At 43.1% G+C, this 19976-nt stretch overlaps 1 protein-coding gene across 2 annotated transcripts; it reads left to right on the plus strand.

Moving 5' to 3' along the window:
• The first annotated feature begins 8957 nt into the window (after positions 1 to 8957).
• LOC133893610 (protein THYLAKOID ASSEMBLY 8-like, chloroplastic) lies at positions 8958 to 11503 on the plus strand. Of its 2 annotated transcripts, none has more exons than XM_062334677.1 (2): positions 8958 to 9432; positions 10625 to 11503. In XM_062334677.1, the coding sequence occupies exons 1-2, from the start codon at positions 9052 to 9054 to the stop codon at positions 11027 to 11029; spliced, it is 786 nt and encodes a 261-aa protein (XP_062190661.1). In that variant the 5' UTR covers positions 8958 to 9051; the 3' UTR covers positions 11030 to 11503. The 2 variants fall into 2 exon arrangements, with proteins under 2 accessions (XP_062190661.1, XP_062190662.1); XM_062334678.1 differs by having other exon boundaries at positions 10640 to 11503.
• The last annotated feature ends 8473 nt before the right edge of the window (positions 11504 to 19976 follow it).

A 19976-nucleotide genomic window follows, 5' to 3' on the forward strand; every position in this document is an offset into this window, starting at 1 on the left:
AAGTTCAGTCATTTAGTTCCATGCATGCAGCCATAATTACGGCACATGTATATTACACATCACGCCTTAGTTAAGTATTTAACACATCGGCCAATCTAACCTCGTCGAATCAGTCCGTAATTGAAAACTCCCTTTTATAAAACCAGAAATCACACCTTATAACCACAATAAAATTGAAAACAGTAAAATTCTTAATACAAAATAGGAAATCACGTAGTATAAAATAGAAGAACTGATAACTGCAAGATCTCTATTAAAAAACAAGAAAACACTCATTCTGAAACCGAAAAACTAACTAACTAACAAAAAATCTCTATTTTAACGTGTTGGGTATTAAATAGGAGTTATATATATAATAACACCAAAAGTTTCCCAAGCGCAACATCAAAATCATCTGACCTCCTGCCTGGCTTGTTTCATATGGCGTAATTGCGGTCGTGGGCTAGCTGAGTACTAGCAGCGATTTGGGTCCCGTTATTCGGCTTAGGCCATCTCCAGCTGAGGCGGTATTTTTGCAAATTCGGGCGCTACAGTGATTTTGCGATGCACTGTTCACGTACTGTAGCACCTCTAGCAGAATCGGTACCCGGTGCTACAGTACGCTACCGTGTTGCTACAGTACTGCGGAGAGAGAATTTGGGACTGCAAATTTGCGGAGCTACTGTAGCACCCGCATCACTGTAGCACAGCTGTAGCACACTGCTCACAGAGACTGCCAGTGGGCCCGGAGGTAGAAAAACAATACCTGTTACTGTAGCAGTACTGTAATAAATACTGTTCACAGAGACTGACAGCGGGTCCGAAGGGAGAAAAAGAGGAGTAGAAGGTAAAAAATAGAATAGCTGCTGGAGATGAAAAAATAAGGAATGCTGTAACAGTGATAGGGAATGCTGTAATAGTGTTTTAGAGGATGAAAATTTAAGATATCTGCTGAGGATAACCTAACAACAGATGCATGTGGACGCTATACAGTACCCGCAGGTGAAGCCATTACCATCTTTCTTGCAGTCCTTGATGCAGCCTTTGTTCTGTACGTAGATGCCGTGCCACAGCGGAAAGCAGGAATTCTTGGCGTCGGCCACGCCAACCTCTCCTGCACCAGTGAAATGAATCGAGCTCATAGATAGTAATAATTCAATCATTTCAATGACCAGTTATCTGGTTGATTACCAAATGATCGATGAGATATGCATTGGAGTTTTCAGAGATAATACACCTGATGACAAAGCAAGCAGCATCAAGAGCCAAAAGCACAGCAAGGCTTTGTTTGTTCCCGCCATTGCTTTCTACTCTGACAAAGTTTCACTTCGATCCTGCCGGTAAGTTTCGTGAGCAGAGTGTATGTTTTGCAATGTTGGAGCTGCAGCTTGTGATGGGTATATATAGTCCAAAGGTTGACGAGATAAAATGACAGTGTTCACTGTAAGGTTCGCATACACACACGCACTTACACTACACTCAGGACCACACATATCTACATGAGTGCGTCTTAGCACATGTATATATAAGATTAGAGATATAATCTCACGTAGCACGAGGCACACGCTTTAACCACTGAATGCACCCACATGTATATGCATTATTCCTCTTGAGATTTAATTTCAAAAAATACGAGCACGTGTGCCGAGTTTAAGACTCGAATCCAGTGGACATACCCTAACCAACTGAGCGTACACTGTAAATTAATGTCTATAAGTGTTTGTCCTGATCTGGTGCATGAAGCCATGAACCGGTTTATTTCAGGGAGATTTTGTGAGGGGTACAAACAGGCGGCCCTAGGGGTATGCGGGGCGGCCACCCTGGGCCCAAAACCCAGGGGCCCCCATATGCCCATCAGGCTAGAGCCCAGAGGCCATATGACCCATATCATGTAGTGCATCATCAAAAATTCAGCTTTCAGCAGCCCATATCTTGCGCTTGCGGTTAGCAATAGCCATTAGCCAATAGCACGCTGCACACGTCTGCCGATTAGCCAAAGTGCCGATCTCACGATCTGATCTAGTGTCTTCTCGTCTCCTAAACTCATCATCTCATCGTTTGGGTCTCTGGCGTCTGCCGCCGCAGGCTGCTGGCCGCAGCGCCCAGCGCCGCTGACGGTTGACGGCGGTGACCTAAAGGCCTGAAGTCTGAAAACTGAAGTTTCAACTCTCAAGGTACCAATTAGCGATCATGTCCGCTCTATCGTACGTCTGTATAACATATTAATCTATACTCCTAGTTTCTTTATTCAAATTAAGGTAGATAATTCCGTATGGCATATTGGCATTATGTGCAGCTCATGATTTTTCAAAACACAGATTTATTCTCCTCTGTTCATGTGTGTATTTTCACCTTATGTTTTTTGTGTGCTACTACTTTCATACACAAAACCTAATACTCTCCCAACTACCATGCTCTACGACTCTATCATACTCAATACCTTAGTCAAAGGCCTATATTTGTAGCACCTTTGAAGCAGGCCATGCAAGTAGGGCCGGTCTTTAGATTGCATTTGATGGCATGTACAATTTAACAATTAGCACGTTAGCACTCAACACGTGATGACTTGATCGATTGCACTTTTGAAGCAATAACATTATCTTTGCCGGTGACTAGGCCTAATTGGTAAGATTTGCACTTTTGCAGTAAGTTGTAAGCCATTAATTTACGGCATGGGTTAGGATCTCGGGGATACAAATTATTGGGAGTTCCACGTCACCATGTGCTAATTGGTGGATGAAATTGATATTGATACTATTATCAATGACTTTGCATCTACAAATATTAAAAGAAATTGTTTAAATGGTCTCTAGAAAACATTTGACGTGAGTGTCTTTTTTTTATATACTTTAACTATTTATCGGAAACATTTTTTTACCAACCGAATATTATCTTATATTATATATATATTGATATTTCAATTCAATGGGGCCCATTTTTAATTTTTGCCCAGGTCACCAAAATCGCAGGACCGGCCCTAGGTACAAACGTTGGTTTGGAGCATTTTGGCAGATCAAACTTACTGCCCTCCGTGATCATACACACTTTGTAGGAGTACCAATTAATATTGCCTTCGTTGGAGATGTCTTTGCTCCATTTTCAAATTCAGTAGCTTCAAATACCAAATCCTCACAATTATTCCCTTTGTTCTTTTTTATTTGATGGCTTTGACTTTTAACGGTCTCGGAGAGACGATTTTGATCGTTACTCTATGTAACTTTATGTCAATATGTGAAAATAATATTATACTTTATGAAATAATTTTAGAGACAAATCTAGCAATATAATTTTCATATAATGAATCCTGATAATTTTCATATATTTGTGTTCACAGATGATACAGCAAGATCTCTGTATAGTAGCATAATTTGAATGGGTACATATGCCATGCTAAACTTTAGCAAAAGTGCGGTGAATCATAGCATTGGTATGAGAATTTGTACCTTAGTTTCACTTATATCTCTAGTACTGCAACGAATCTTTGTGAACAAAAGGGCAGTTGCGCACTATCATCATCCAACATCGTGCTTCTTTGAGATTCAGATGTATTCATTCGTTGTATAGCCCTTGTATCTTTCATAAATTGATATAGCATATACATATGAGTGAATGTGAACACTTTGTATCTTCTTGGGACACCGGTGCCGACATAGGAGAAGACAAAACTAGAGGAAGCCTACCGCACACCATTGAAGATGTCGTTGCCACTATCCCGCTAGAGAAGACAACAGCCGCACTAGCATGGCATAACATTATCAGATGAATACACTGACACGCTTACAAGAAACATGTGACATTCTTGGTTTTTTGCCATACCCATGGCTTGCTCTCCATTGTTTTGTGGTTGCTCTAGTGGCAACCTTCAATGGTGAATCCAGAGCCCTCTCTTCTTCTTCCTCCTCCCCTCCTATTTTTCTTTTTTTTTCCTTCTCCTCTTCTATGACTAAAAATTGAAAGAATGAAAGGGAAGGCCTGGGGACTCTTAAGTGCGCCCGGGGTAAGCGGCTTGAGCACCTCAACCCCCGGTGGATGCACCGCTGGCAACCTGACTTCCATCTAGTGAAAATGCAAGAAGCTCCTTCCACATCACTTAGTGTCGTTGTGGTGTTGGTTTTGACCATCTCATCCATGTCCATGTCATCCAAACCAACTTTTTTTTCTTGCCACACCAATAAAAATGGCATTTTTAGGAGCCATTGAGTGTTTTCGCAAGTTTCTCATAGCTAATAAGGGATTGTTTTGTTTGTGCCCCAAATTGCCTTAACAAAATTTTGTCATGACCAAATCAATGACATGACCAAAAATTTGGTAAGAGATAAGTGTTTGGTTTGCAGCCACCATGGTTTCGACAACCTTGGCAAAATAGTTTGCCCTCCATTTGGTTTGGAGCCAACTTGCTTGCCAACTTTTGGCAACTTTCTTTGGCTAGTGTTTGAATTGGATCCAATTTGTAGTACCCTGACCCCAAATGATGGATAGGTGAGGTTACCTCCTTTACAATACCATGTATGCATGACATGGTCTTAAGCATTACAAGAGAACAAGCAATCTTAACAAGAATACGTGTCATACAATTGGATCAATAATATCCTTAAAATTAGCTTTCAGATTCAAGTTCACATTCAATCAGTTGAGATTCCATATATTTAGAAGCTCAAATACTACTACATGCATCACACCTCCATGAAGCAAAAGTGAAGTTCACATCCAAATCAGCATTCCATCTAGGACTATTTAAGGCATCATAGCCATCCCTAACTAATATAAACAAAATATGGTGTCCCACTAACACAAGTGCATCACCACCAACCATCCCCATGTCATCTGCTACACAAAAGACTCTCAAAAGCTTGACCAACTTATATCAAATTAGAAAGCAGTGCTGCCACCCATAGCCCCTCCATGTTGATGCTCAAAGAGGATAATGACCCACTCATCTAGCATTGAATCAGGTGAACAACTGAGGTAGCTGCAAAGGACATGTTGATTTGGCCTAGATAGATGGGCCACAATCTCATGTTTGTCCTTAGATGTGATGGTAAGATCATTTATCCTCTTCCAAAGATTTGCATAAGGGTCTGCAGGCACAACATGTTGCACATGAATAGTAGGGGGCTTTGTAAGAGAGTCAAGCAACATCACAATACTAGTTGTCGTGTCACTATTAGATATTTTGCTCTTCGCTAACTTCTTGCTAGGTGATTTCTCATGCTTACACTTCTTGCTTGAGGGCTTGCCATCCAAGTCAGTCTTAGGACTGTGATGCACAATGCTGTCGGAGTCAGCATCTTCATCACTATTGCCTATATGTGTATAGCCCTCAAGTTCCTTTACACCCTCGTTGTCATCACTGTCATTAGTAACATTGATAGTGGTACGGTCTGCTGCAAGTGAGCCATCAGCTTGGGACTGATAAGACAACAACTCTTCCAATAGATGAAAGAACCAAATAGACCTAGTAAGGTAGTTGATTGCTGTTTTCTATTACACAAAGGCAATCAAAGATATCATAAAAAATATTTTTATTGTAAGACTTAAGACATAGCTGAGTTGCTAAAAAGATATTTTTAAATACTTACACTCAGATTTTTCTTCTCTGACTCATAAAGAGTGAACTTGCATATTGTAGCCTCAAACTCAATGCCACTATTTTCCATAGTTTGATGGATCCAACCCCACTTTTCCTTGCATGATCGGTAGTGTCAATCCACTTGGTTTTGAGTGGCACCAAGAACAAACTTGGCATTAAAGCATCTACGCACTGAACATGGTGTTGTTTTTTAATCTTGAAAGTTGCATATTTGTCCTTACGCAGCTCAATGTACCACTCAAGCATGTACTTTGTTGTGTCATCGCTCCAGGTTATGCACTTATCACGAGAGCTAGAGTCCTCCTCGCTCTTTACAATGATCTTTCGCTTCCCCATATCTACACATATGCCATGGGTTAAAGAAAACAGAACCATTTATCAAAATGCAAAGGTAGTGATCAAGCACATGAATCCAATACAAGTAGTCTGATACATTAAATATTACAATGTCATAAGGTACATAAATCTTATACAACAAGGAAATAAAAACCGAAGCATGATCATAGCACAACTCTTGTCCTAATAGCATCACAATTACGATCACTCTCTCTATCCTGTCACATCTGTTGAGCTATGAAGTCATGCCTAGCAGCCCACTCACGTATGTCAACATCCTAATCATGTACCCGTCCACTACTTCTAGGCAAGTGAGAATACCATGTGGACTCATCCCAAACATATTCATCTAGTCGGTTTTCCAAGATCCAATTGTGCAAAGTAGCAAACAACCACAATCTTAACTTGGGATTTTAGAGGCACGAATGGTTTCTGACTAAGAATCCTGAAGCGATTTTTAAGAGTAACAAATGCTTGTTCCATTATGGTCCTAAGTGATGAATGGCGATAGTTGAATAACTCTTTAGGTGTATTTGGATCATGAGATCATGCAAACTCATTTAAGTGGTACCGCACACCATGGTAGGGAGGCAATATCCTTGGCCTCACAGCATACCTAGCATCGGCCAAATAAATTTTTCCTGCATATATTTTTTTAACAATGAGTGAAAGTCAATTTGATGTAGGAGTCAGTCTAACATGAACTGTTATTTTCTCTTTATACCTTTAGGTATTTTTAGGCCTGCTAGGTGAGAGAGAGGGGGCATCTTGTAACACAAGAGAATCATGTGCAGAGCCCTCTCACCCTACTAGGACATAAGTGAATCAAGGGTAGAAGTCAACGACTGCTAGCACATTTTGAGAAGGGTATGACTTGTGTCACCTAAATATTACCACCATGTTAGCGGGCACACATGCCCTTATACGAGTGCCATATAGTGCTCCTATGCATCGCTATTTACAGAGGAAAAAAAAATCCACATCAAACTTAAGTAAGGGCAACTCTGAAAAATAATCTTTTGGTTGACAGTTCCCTCAAAGTAGGGATATAATCTGTTTGGGCTAGTTGTGATCTTTGTGTGTGTGTCCGTTGATCTAAAATGAGATCGTGTGCTAACTGACCCGTTGCATGCAAGACTACGTTGAAGTACCTACTTACTATCTCACCAAATCGCCAAAATGAAAACCCTACAGATGCATTTGTGTGGTGCTATCCCACCACGTATAGAAATATTGCTACTTGTTCCTCTACTGAAACATGAAATGTGTCTAACAAAAGCCCCCTTTTCTTTAAGCCTGGTACATAGCTTATGAAATACAGATTGAGATATCCTTAATTGTTTAATGCATGTTGAATCCGAGGCATTGGTCAACCTAGTAAGTGTGTTAGTCCTACTAACATCCCTATCAACTAATGGACCATATTTTGCACGTCAACCCCTACTCCTCCTACCATCACTATTCCTCCACCATAGAGCTAATAGAAGAACAAGAACAGTTAAAGCCCTTTGCCTCCACATCATATAACACATGCAGTAATAATAATATAATTGTTGTTGCTCCTTGTCCATCTGGCAAATGAAACAAAACTTCAACTGGAGAGACAATTAATAATACTAATCAAGAAGCAGATTAGCTAAATTTACAATTTATAATCGACTACAGTAGCAACGAGAAGTGGGACTAAGATCCTGACTGGATTCAATCGATAAAATGATTGTCTGCCTATTAAGAGTTCACTTCAGAAACTTAGAGCACCAACTTATTCCATTTCTAGCACAAGCAAATAATGAAAGAAGCTCTCTGAAAAAAATTAAAGAACTCAATCGAACCATGGATTAGATTGAATTAGCAAAGTACCACAAAGAACAAACTCGTGACTAATTGGAGAAAGAAATATATTTGAATCAGCAAGGAAAGATCATTCGGAACAAAGACTATTCAGAACAATGCATCCAAACAAGATAGGTTTAATCGTCAGTAAAAGTCATGGCCATGCACATGTTCAGTAAGGAGAGCACGAGAATTAGTAATAATATCATTATAACCAATATGAGCCTTGTACTAAGAATCTGGGAAATAATCGACTACAAGTCCATCCAAAAATGCTAGAAAGAAGTAGGTACAAAACAAATTTTGGGAGGGGATTGATATGAAATCGCAGGAGGGAAACCTTGCTAGGTACACATCAAATTTGAGGGTGGGATTATGATGAAATCGTAGGAGGAAACCTAGCTTTTTTTACTGACCTTTTCCTTTGTCCTCAGATCCACTTGAGCACTAGATTCAGGAGCCTCCGCTCAATCGGGAGCACCGCCGGATGGCAACCCCAACCAGCACTCATGCTCGATTAAGGTGGAGTTAGCTGAGAACCAAGTGGAAAAGAGGGGAAGTGAGCAAGTGAGTAGTAGCGTTGTTTTTATAGGTGATGATTAGATGATCAGTGGACGACGTGTGAGTTGGCTACCAATTCTTTGGCGGACGATTTCACCGCCCATATTTTTGCTCCGGGTGGACGGAAAATGAACTGGGCGAGCCAAATGTTGGTTCTAATCCAAACAGAGGCCAAAGGGCATGACCAAATTTTTGGTAAGGTTAGGTTTGGCTATAAACCAAATACACTCTAAATATTTTATTCAAGTTTAGAGATCATGGTGTAATTTTCTCGTCAAACAGCTGCTCCCGATCAAAGGAGAAATCTAATTTCCATCTCAACAAAAAACTAGAAATCCAATTGGGCTGGAAATCTAAAATCCGATCTAAACCGGAGTCAAGACCAGTGTTAGACTATGCCCTATGATTTTACTTTGGGTACGAAAATCCTGTCGTGAAGGAATTTTCGTTACCTTTAACGCTTCAACGATTTTCTTGTATGGTTACGAAAGAATTTTCAAAGTCATTTTCTTTAGGACGATATTCTCTCTTCTTTTTATTCGTGATTTTATTTAAAAGTAAGTTGTTGAAGATGAAAAAAAATAAATAGAATAAGAATAAGAAAGCGAATAGAGAAGGAAACGAAACCAAAAGAATATGGTTAAGGATGTTCTTAGACCCAACTGTAGTCTCGCCGCCGCCGCCACGGCTCGAACTCTAAACCCAAGTCCCAACCAACCAACGGGCACGACGACGAGGGTTTTGCCGCCGCCATGGCGACGCCTCGAGCCCACCTCGCCCGCCTCCTCCTCCACCTCCGCCGCCGAAGCCCCAAGATCCCACCACCCTTCTCCGCCGCCTCCTCCTCCCCCCACGGCCTCCTCCCGGGACCCTCTCTGTGGCCGGCGCCGTCACCCGGCGGCGCTTGGCGGCGCGCGTTCCACGACGGGCGGCCGCGCGGGCCGCTGTGGCGGAGCAAGAAGCTGATCGGGAAGGAGGCCCTGTTCGCGATCCAGGGCTTGAAGCGATTCAAGGGGGACGAGGAGAAGCTGGCGGAGTTCGTGCGGCGGCACGTCGCGCGGCTGCTCAAGGCCGACAAGCTCGCCGTGCTCGGCGAGCTGGAGCGCCAGGAGGAGGTCGATCTGGCCGTCAAGGTGAGGCCTGTTCCCTGCCTCTCTCTTTTGTGAGGTCTCTTGGGTGGAGGGCTGGTTGGGAGCTTGATTTTGCTCAAGTGGTCGTTTTAATTCACTATAAGGGGTGAATTTTGTGGTGTAGTGCAAGGTATTGAGGGGATACAGAGATACGTTTTGACCCGCAAAATGAAATTCTGTGGTGCCATATGAGCAATTTGCTGAACTGTTTGTTGCTTAGTTAACACTGATAAACGTGGAGTTGCAAGAAATGCATTACAGGGGCAATATGTGTTAAATTTGGACCCTCATTGTGTCACCATGAATTCACTTTCTCAATGGGGGCATAAATTCGTCAGATTTTATCTGTTGAATTTTATTGAAATGTTTGTTTGTTTGATTGCTTGAAAAGGGTGGATTTGGACATTTAGGAATGAATGTCAGAAGTAGTATCATGTAAGACTACACACCTTGAATTGGTGGTGAATTGGTCAGGCAAGATTGGTGCAATTGGTTTGCTCTAAGAAGGTGGACATTAGCTTTTGATTATGGTTATAAGTCTTTTGATTGCTCAAGAGAAATGAATCATGCCTCTTATGATTCATATATCAGGAATAGGTTGATTTGGTCTTTTCTGAGTTGTGTGCTATATCCAAAGTTATTTTTCTTTACGTCAACTGCATTTATTTCTTTTTTGTACTTTTCAGATGCAAGATGTTTTTTTTTCCAAAGGTGTTAAAATTCTTGTAGTATACTCTTATGTTTGTGCATGCTTGCTTCCATCTGGAGTGTTTTCTTTCTCTTTTCCCCCTCTTTTTGAGAGAGAGGTTTGTGCTGTGGATTGAATTTGGAACAATAGGCTGAGTAGGTTTTCAAATGATAAATTTAGATGAAATAAATGCAGATATTTCTGAACACATAGAGATACATTGCTCTGTGATGCAAAAAGAACACTGTAATATCATGGGGGGTTAGCCAAGTTCATCATTTCCAGGGAGATGCTTGGTCATATTTTTTGATTGAATCCCAATGGATGTGCAAATTATTGCATGCTGGTTGATCCAGAATTTTTTTGGCAACACCTAAAATAGTTTTATAACGAATACTAAATTCATACTAAATATAGTCAGATGTTCAACTTCACTTTCATTCAGATTTCGAAATAGTATTTTCTGATGCTTGCCTAGTTGCCATTGTTGGACTTACTAGTTTCTAGACCTTTGCTTTGCAGATGTTTAGGATCATACAAAAGGAGGACTGGTATAAGCCAGATATTTACATGTACAAGGACTTGATTGTTGCACTAGCCAAGTGCAAGAAGATGGAGGAAGCAATGGTAATATGGGGGAACATGAGAGATGAAGACCTGTTTCCTGACTCGCAGACTTATGCTGAAGTCATAAGAGGATTCTTGAGATATGGTTCGCCATCAGATGCGATGAATATTTATGAGGACATGAAACAGTCACCTGATCCGCCGGAAGAATTGCCTTTCCGGGTACTGTTGAAGGGTCTTCTACCTCACCCACTGCTAAGAAACAGAGTGAAGCAAGATTTCGAAGAATTGTTCCCAGAGAGGCATATATATGATCCTCCAGAAGAAATATTTGGCATGTGCTGAGGTACAGGTTTTTATGGATGCATTAACCTGCTGAGCTTTCAAATTCAGATCAGTCACTTTATCCACATATTATTTTACATGTTCCTCAAGAACGTTTGCCAGAATTTGATTCCTGCTGCGGGAAACAAATACTCAGGTCATGTAAAGAGATATGAATGTGTTTATGGATTGTATGATCATGTTGCATAGAGGCAATAAATTGGCTGGACTGAAACAAAAGGATCATTCTGATTTCTAATGGACAGATGAGTTACCCATATGGTTACAGAAATTCTATTATTTGTGCAATCTCTGTATTAGTCCATATCGTTACACAAATTCTATTGTTAAGGCAATCTCTGTATTAGTCCATATCGTTACACAAATTCTATTGTTAAGGCAATCTTGTAAAAGATCAGGCCATTTATTCGCCTGAACCACCGCAACTTTGTGTCTGTAATGACTAATGCGTGATCTTCTGAGAAGTAACAGAAAGATATGCTCTTGTTTGGGTCCACTTGTACGATTAGGTTGTTAGAACATTGTACTGGCCACATTCATGTTGTTCCTTCCCTAACCACTTGAGGGACCTACTTTTGATGAACATGAAGGTATCTCATTTCCCTGTCATGAACTTTTTGAGTTTTTGACTATGGTCAATTGGGCTCTGGTGAATTGGGACTAAGAATAGAAGTGAAGCAAATGGATATGGCACGATACTAGCCTAAGAAAGGTTTTTTTTTTTTTTTGGTGATGATAATAGTTTCGGCAGCTGAAACTGTGATTAAGATCAGCATCAATGATCAAACAAACATGGTAACTATGGATATTATTTGTAGAAGTGAATTTAGTAATGACACACATACTTTACTTACTCCTTCAGACCACCAAAAGCCGGGCTTAAGTGCTGTATCAAACAAATATGGACCTACCAAAAGGTGAGCTAAAGTACTGTATCCATGCTCTTTTAGTGTGCTCTGTTAGTTATGCTCCAGAATCCTGATCATTATTATTCTCCATGTCGCACTGAATGATCGCTGTACCCGATCGAGCTGATTATTGGCCAGTCACTGTCAATGACTGGCTTTGCCATTCTGGGGCTCGGTGATGTTTTATTGCTGTCTTAGGTACAGTTTGTCCAATCGATGAACAAATTTCTACTATTCTTGACGAATCACACATAATTCTTGTAAGCAAGACTTCAAGAGGATAGTTCCAGTGTTCTTCAAATATGAAAAGGAAACATCTACCGAATCCAAGGGAGTTTCCCTGCAAGCTTTTTGAAAATCAGCCAGTTTATTGAGTTCCCTACCATTGACACTGAAGTCCAGAAGCACACCTTAGCTGTAACATTCATCTGACAGTGAAGCAGCTATCTTCAGATCTATTGAGTTCCCTACCGTTGACACTGAGAGTTCACCTGACTGATATAACCAGAGACGAGGCCAAGTTGAGCACATGATCCACACCAGCAGAAGATTAGAAGTACAGTGAAAGTACACCTACTTGTGTCAAATATACTTGGGCCTGACGAGCGCACTGCATTCGAACTCATTGTCAACAAGCACTACTGCAACAACCCAAGGCAAAAATATGTTAACTTATGTCTGACTCAGCAGCATCGAGGAATCTCTTGGATGACCAAGATACAAAACACTGAAATTGCAGATGCTCTGAGGAGATCTGCTCCCAAATGGAGATCTTAACTAGAGCAATCACTTCGATTTATGTCGTATGGTGAGGAGGTTAACAATGTCAGGATCATATGATGAGCGGATTAATAATGTCAGAATCATATGATGATGAGAAGGTAAATAATGTTAGGATCATTGGCCCTGAAACAACGATGGATAGCTCATGCTCATTTTTTCTCTTCCGTCCTGGTTCAGAGAAAACAATCTGAATATTTGGCTTCCTGCGCATAAAGAATTGGGCGATGCGTCTGAAGATCTCTGCAGTTTTGGTTGCATGAGAGGGCTGGTTGTCATGAATTGGTCGGTCGCAGCGATGCGTGTGTCCCGGGTGAAGAAGAAGCTTCATCCGTGCTGTTTTGATTCTGTCCCCGTGTTAATCCTTCTTGATAAGTTGACATTATGACCATTCGTGCATGCGTGTTCGCCTGCTGTTTACAGCTCGAGCATGCACTGGTCCTGCGTCTTGACCACAGTTCCATTCAATCCAGAATGGGACGCTTCTTAGATTCGTGGTTGGATCTAGGAGAAGAAACAGCTGGAGTACCATGAACATGAACAACATGCATGTAAGAAGTTGGTGGTGATCATGACGAGATCATCGATCAGGCTGCTAATGAAGTTTTCAGCGATGAAACCCCCGAGCCCTCGACCACGAAGAAAATATGATGGTCTTCTCTGTCGACAACCGTCAGATCGCCTCCATGGCCCGCGGAGGGTCCGCCAGGCTCACCGGCGCCGATCAGCAGCTCTAACTGGGTCCTCACATCGGCCATTTTTTCTGGCTCTTATTCTGGCCGGCATCCGATTCTCGGGTCTGTTTACATAGTACGATCTGTTCCCATAGCTATAAATAGAGGGAACTTGATGTTGTTTATTTCCATTCCGTCTCCTCCTTTTCTTCCTTTTCCTTGCCCGATAGAACTTGTAGAGTTTGAAGCTATGGCCTTCACTCCACCGCTGTCTCGCGAGCTGAGCTCGGGATTTAGAAAAAAGGGAATTTTCTACCCAAAGCCTCTTGCCATGGTTCCACCCAACGACATCACCATTTCTTCCAACGAGGAAGAATCGAGTGAGGGGCCTAGAGGAAGAGAACACAGATAATCACTTGGGGATGGCCGGCCTCTCTCCCAGCAGGTACAACGCTTCATTGCCGCTTATGCCGCGTGACAAGCGATGCGAATGACACAAGAGAGGGGTAAAGCTGGTGGTGATCTTGACGAGATCATCAACCAGGCTGTTGACGAAGTTTTCGACGATGAAGCCCCCGAGCCTCCGGCAAAGAAAGTGCGGTTGTCTTCTTGATTGACAACCGCCAGATCACCTCCTCGACCCACGGATGGTCCACTAGGCTCACCGAAGCCGGTCAGCAGCTCCAACAGGGTCCTCGCGTCGGCCATTTTTCTTGGCCCTTATGCTGGCCGGCATCCGATTCTTAGGGTTATCAGCTGCTGCCCTAAGGAAGAGTATAAAAGGTTTCTCGACTCGTTCAAGGGCGAATAGGGGTCCACACGTTTCTGAACTCTTGAAGGTGGTTGATCTTCAATTTTTGCCACATAGGTCAAGAGAAAAAGAAAAAGTATGTAATAGGTTAGTTAATCTGATTAAATGTAATCGACTTACCTACAACTTACCTTATTTATGAATGAAACTGTCAGAATTGATCGATGTGCCATGAGTTGTCGAGTATCTCACCATTTGGAGTAGATAACCGTACTAATCCAGGTCGAGTAACTTCAACTATTATGTAGGATCCTTCCCAGTTATGTGATAACTTATGGCGTCGAGCCTGTTTCTGCACCTTTCGCGGGACAAGATCTCCAGTAGCAAGTCTTCTGGGCTGGACTTTCTGACTGTGATATCTACCCAACGCTTGCTGATACTTAGCTGCTCGAATGGATGCTTGATCACAGTACTCCTCGATAAATTAATTTCATCCACTCGTAATAGCTCTTGCCCCTCTTCTAAGTAATTTTCCACTCAAGGGGACCCAAACTGCAATTCGGTCAAGAGCAGTGCTTCTGCTCCGTAGACTAAAAAGAACGGAGTTTCACCAGTGGTCCTGTTAGTAAGGTAGCTGCAATGTGTAAAAAGAGCTCCTCTGTTTCATTATGAAGGGTAAGAATTAATGGAGATGATAAATACCTTTTTAAGTCCTTGAAAGTGTTCTTCACTTCGTTCGTTCACTCGAACCGTCGTGTTTCTTCAGCAGCTTGAAGAATGGCATCCCTTGTTCGTCCATCCTAGAAATGAAACGGCTAAAGTATGATATACATCTTGTTAGTTTTTAAACCTCCTTCAGTGTTCGAGGTGACCGCATCTGGTCGAGAGCCTCAATTTTGCGTGGATTAGCCTCAATGCCTCGACTTGACATCAGAAAGCCTAGAAGCTTACCAGACGGCACGCCGAACATGCACTTTTCAGGGTTAAGTATCATGCGATACTTCCTGAGGTTGTCGAATGTTTCTTTGAGGTCGTTAATCAATGCATCTTCAGTTCTAGACTTAACTACATTATTATTGACATAAGCTTCTACATTACGCCCAATATGGGGTTATAGATAATTTTGAATACATCTTTGATACGTAGCACTGGCATTCTTCAAATCAAAAGACAACTTTACATAACAAAATACACCAAAAGAAGTAGTAAAAGTAGTTTTCTCCTCGTTCTCAACTCCCATACTGATTTAGTGATACCCCGAATAGGTATCTAGAAAACACAACAATGCACAACCTGCCATGGAGTCGACTATCTGGTCGATGCGTGGGAGAGGAAAAGGATCCTTGAGGCAGGCTTTGTTGAGGTCGGTGAAGTTGACACAGATTCTCCACCTACCATTAGCCTTCTTGACGAGGACATGATTCGTGAGCCACGTAGGATGACGAACTTCTCGAATAAAGCCCGCCTTTAGGAGTTTGTCGACTTCTTCCTTGATGGCTTGCTTCCTATCCTCAGCATATCTTCGCTGCTTCTGCACCATAGGTTTGGCATCAGATTTAACAACTAGTCGATGCTCGATTCCTTCCCTAGGGGCCCTGAACATAACGGACGGTTACCATGCAAACACATCTTGGTTTGTCCGGAGGAAAACAACAAGCTCGAGTTCCTATTTGGGGTCAAGACCAGCCCCAACCTTGACCGTCTTGGTTGGTTCAGACGAGTCGAGGGGCACTGCCTTGACACCACCATAAGTTCTTTTGTCCTTGGCGCTATCGTTGGTCTCTTCCTTTGTGGCATCGTTGGACTGTGATGTGCTAGCAAGGCTTACAAGCCTGGAGTCACCTGTGGCTTGATGCTTCTGGTGCTTGTACTCTGCACCTTTTGAAGTAATTGGCGATGGACAAAAGTGTACGACCATATCTAGGCTCTACTTGTCGCACTTGGCTACTGCTCATTGATCTCCTTTGACAGTTATGACCCCTTTAGGGCCCGGGATTTTGAGTGTCTGGTATGCATAACTTACCCAGCATTGAGCGGCTTAGGATTACACTGTATGCCATCTCAAAATCAACGACGTCGAAGGTAAGCTTCTTTGTGCAGAATTTGTCGGGCGTGCCAAATGTGACTGACAACTTGATCTGGAAAAGGGGAATCGTCGATGAATCGAGGGTTATGTCGTGGAAAGGCTCAACTCCCTTCTTGAGCTCTGACCTCTCAATTCCCATCTTGTCTAAAGTCTTGGCGAAGATGAGGTTAAGCGAACTACTCCCATCAACCAAGGTTTAAGAAACTTTGATGTTGAGGATAGTCGGCTGTACCACGACTAGATATTGACCAGGATGTGAGACCGCGGGCGGATGGTCGACTTGGTTGAAGGTAATCAGTACTTCTGACCACCTGACGTATTGAGTAGGCTCGGTGAGAGCCAGGTTGACTTCTCATTCGACCTCCTTGTATTGTCTTTTTGACTCGTACGTGGCGGATCCTCCGAAGATGTGTGCCAAACTTTGGCCAGGCTCGTGAAACTCGGGCTCGTCACCTTTTAGCGTCTGGCTTAGCTTGTTTGCCGTGGTGCTCGATAGCGGCGACTTTGAGCTTTTCTTCGACCTTCTTTTTGAGGACGTAGTATTTGTCGAAGTGATGCTGATTGGTCTGATGAATAGGGCACCACTTCTTGCCACCTCGACTCAGGCCTTTACTGTCACCGGTGTTGTGCAACTTGCTCTTATTGACTGCGGTTACGGTCGTGTTCGGACCCTTGTGTTTGTCACCAGGCTTGCCCTTCTCCCCTTTATTCTTTGAGGACTCGGGATTGTCCTTGCCAGGCTGAGGGTTTTTGGCATGTGCTTGAACTTCGACTTCCTTTGCAGATTTGTCGATCAACTCAAAGAGCTCCTTGACTGTTTGGATCTTCCGAGTAGCAAGCTTTCCAACCAGATCTGTGTTCTTGACGCTCTCTTGAAGGCTATGATGACCGATTTGTCAGAAATATCCGAGATCGTGTTTTGCATGTCATTGAATCGTTGGATGAAGTCTCAGAGGAACTTGTCCTTTCCTTAGTTCAGTTGATGGAGAAGTACCCTGGAAGTACCCTGGGCGCTCGAAAGTACCCTGGAAGTTGGCTATGAACCGAGCCTTTAACTCGGCCCATGATCGGATCTAGTTGGGAGGTAGGTTCAACAACCAAGACCTTGCCGGTCCATCAAGCGTGGTTAGTAGGTAATTGACCATTACCTTGTTATCGCCATCCGTAGCTCGGATAACGGTGGTATAGATCTGCAACTACTCGTTAGGTTTGAGCTTCCCGTCGTACTTCTGGATCGGGCCTGCCTTGAATTTCTCGGGCCACTGTATCGAGCGGAGCTCTGGGATGAAGGCTTCGCAACCTCCATCGAATTCCTCAGGAGGCGAAGGAGGAGGATTGTCTTGCCCGTCCCTTTGAACAAGGGAATCACGTCGATCGTTCTGTCCTAGAGATCTACGATCGTTGTAGCATCGATCATCCTCATGGTGCTCCTCACGGTTGTTATTGATAACCTCCCGTAAGTCACATCTATTGTGGTGGATGAGGTTCCTTAGGTCTCTCTAATTTCTACGCTCATGGACGAGGCAGTTGCTATTCAACCTACAGGGTTGTACTCAGGGTTGACCTCCTGAGCTGCCTGCTTGCGACCCTTCTACTTGAGAGCGTTCGCGTCCGTGGCTCCTCGAACCAGCACCTTGCTGGCTGGGGGACCTATATGTGCTAGGATTGTTCGCTCGAGCAACTTGGATCTGAGCCGTATAGAGTAGGGTCCTTACCTGATTAACCATAGGGGTTAAAGGATTCGCCGGATCCAACTCCAGAAGAGATCTCAGAATCAGATGGGCTCCTTAGGCCAACTCCAATTGAGGAGCCATCGGCAGACCGCATCACTGTTCCTGGCCGATTTGCCGCTTGCTGCCGCCGGAAGCAACTCCAACAGAGACAGCAAACCGTATAAACGGTTGCTACAGGGAAGCTGGTTGGATGCTGGAGACGCCAAATTTGCAGTCGGATAGAGACTCCTCAACACTGTTTATGAGAGTATGGTTGTGGGTTCGAATAGAAGAGGAGAGTAATAGAAGGTAAGAAATAGGATAGCTGTTGGAGATGAAAAAATAGAAGATACTACAATAGTGTTAGGGGATGCTGTAATAGTGTTATAGGGGATAAAATTTTAGAGTATCTGCTGGAGATGGCCTTAGGCATTAGCATCCGGAGTGCTAAAAATGTCACTGCCGAGGCTCGGCTGCAGTCGAGCCGACGAAGTCTCATGATGGCTGCCTTGAGGAAGTTCGCTCCTCGATCTCAGGACCGGTGCTGGTGAAGGCGTGCCTATTGGAAGTCATCGTTGAAGACAAGAAGATGCCAGTCTTCCTGTGGTTTGTTGATGATCGATGGTTTTAGGAGCGTATAGAGCTCCAGCTGCAAATGTCCCTGGTGTTATATCTCCAACGTTGCCAGCATTGGCGATCGCCGCTGTTGGATCCTCGGGGATTGTCGTGCCATTATGCACCATGGCGTTTGGATTTACCATCATCAGATCGGCAGGTGGGACCTCAGTTCCTCTAGCCATAAATACGAATCGATCTGTTCGGCTTCTCTGGCTGTCAACGGAGCCATTGTCACCACTCGTGTCGATGTCAGTGTTTATGAACTGTAGAATATTGGGCTCCTTAGGATTGCATTCAAGGTGTCCCACCTCGCGGTATACCTCGAGAATACTGGTGTAGATCAGTCCACCCTGATTGCCCCAACGAAAAACCATAGTTCTGAACGTGATCTCTGATCCGGCCATAGGCAATTCGAGAGCTATCGTTGGTGACTCAAAGCGATCATAGAAGCCGGCATCGGAGAACCCGGTGTGAATGTGCACTCGAGACATAGTCGATCCTGAAAAGTAGAAGACCCCTACCTAACGCGCCAACTGTCGAGGGTTTTTCCCAAACAATATATTTGTAAGAATAACGGGGTTGTCTTAGTGATCTAATAATCGAACAAGAGATGAGACACACACGATGTATACAGGTTCGGGCTCCCGATTGAAATAATACCCTACGTCTTGTGTGGTTGATGATGTATCTGTATTCACTCGAGTACAAGCAATGTGTTTAGATCTATTATAAAGAGTAGATGAGATCTAAACTTGACTAATGATAAAGTCACCGAGTATCTCCTGTAATCCTAGGGCTTTCGTTGAGTTGCAGATGAGTTATGTTCCTCTGGAAAAAGAGGCTTAGGTACCATAAATTTAGCTGGGATACTAGATGTTCTCGAGTTGAGTAACTAATCGAGACCTTCCTAGTATATGTCTTTTGGATCTCTGGAAGTATCCGAAGTTGTTAAGTATACACACGACATAGCTTATTCATATATGATATATTTTATATGTGTATATAATCTATAGTTAAATATTTGACATTGCTGATGCGGTGAGCTGTTGTTGCAGTTATGCTTCTTCCATACCATTCAGAGGTATCCAGTATCCAGATGTCACTTGCTGATGCATCCATAGCCCCATCCACCTTAGTACTGGCCCCATTGATTCCTAGAAGCCACCTCCCTCCAATCAATTTTTTAGAGCCACCAGCCATTAGACTGACCATCCACCGAAAAATCAACATCCATAAAGAGTGGGTGCATGCATGGCCATGCAGCCATTGCCCAACACTCCCGTATTTTTTAATCACCCTTTGATCATTGAGCAAGTGAACAGAGCAAACTGAACTGGGAAACCACAGAAGCCAGCTCCTATATAAGAGCCCTCCCAACCATGGCCTTCTAGCACATCGGCCATTCTACTTGCGAGAGA

The sequence above is a fragment of the Phragmites australis genome, chromosome 15, assembly GCF_958298935.1.
Source record: "Phragmites australis chromosome 15, lpPhrAust1.1, whole genome shotgun sequence".
NCBI classification, from domain to species: domain Eukaryota; kingdom Viridiplantae; phylum Streptophyta; class Magnoliopsida; order Poales; family Poaceae; genus Phragmites; species Phragmites australis.

Bases quoted from the DNA above. Each gene is read 5' to 3' on its own strand.
- LOC133893610 (XM_062334677.1), top strand. From the start codon at position 9,052: ATGGCGACGCCTCGAGCCCACCTCGCCCGCCTCCTCCTCCACCTCCGC. The intron at 9,433-10,624 runs GTGAGGCCTGTT...ACTAGTTTCTAG, and splicing joins AGGTCGATCTGGCCGTCAAG to ACCTTTGCTTTGCAGATGTT.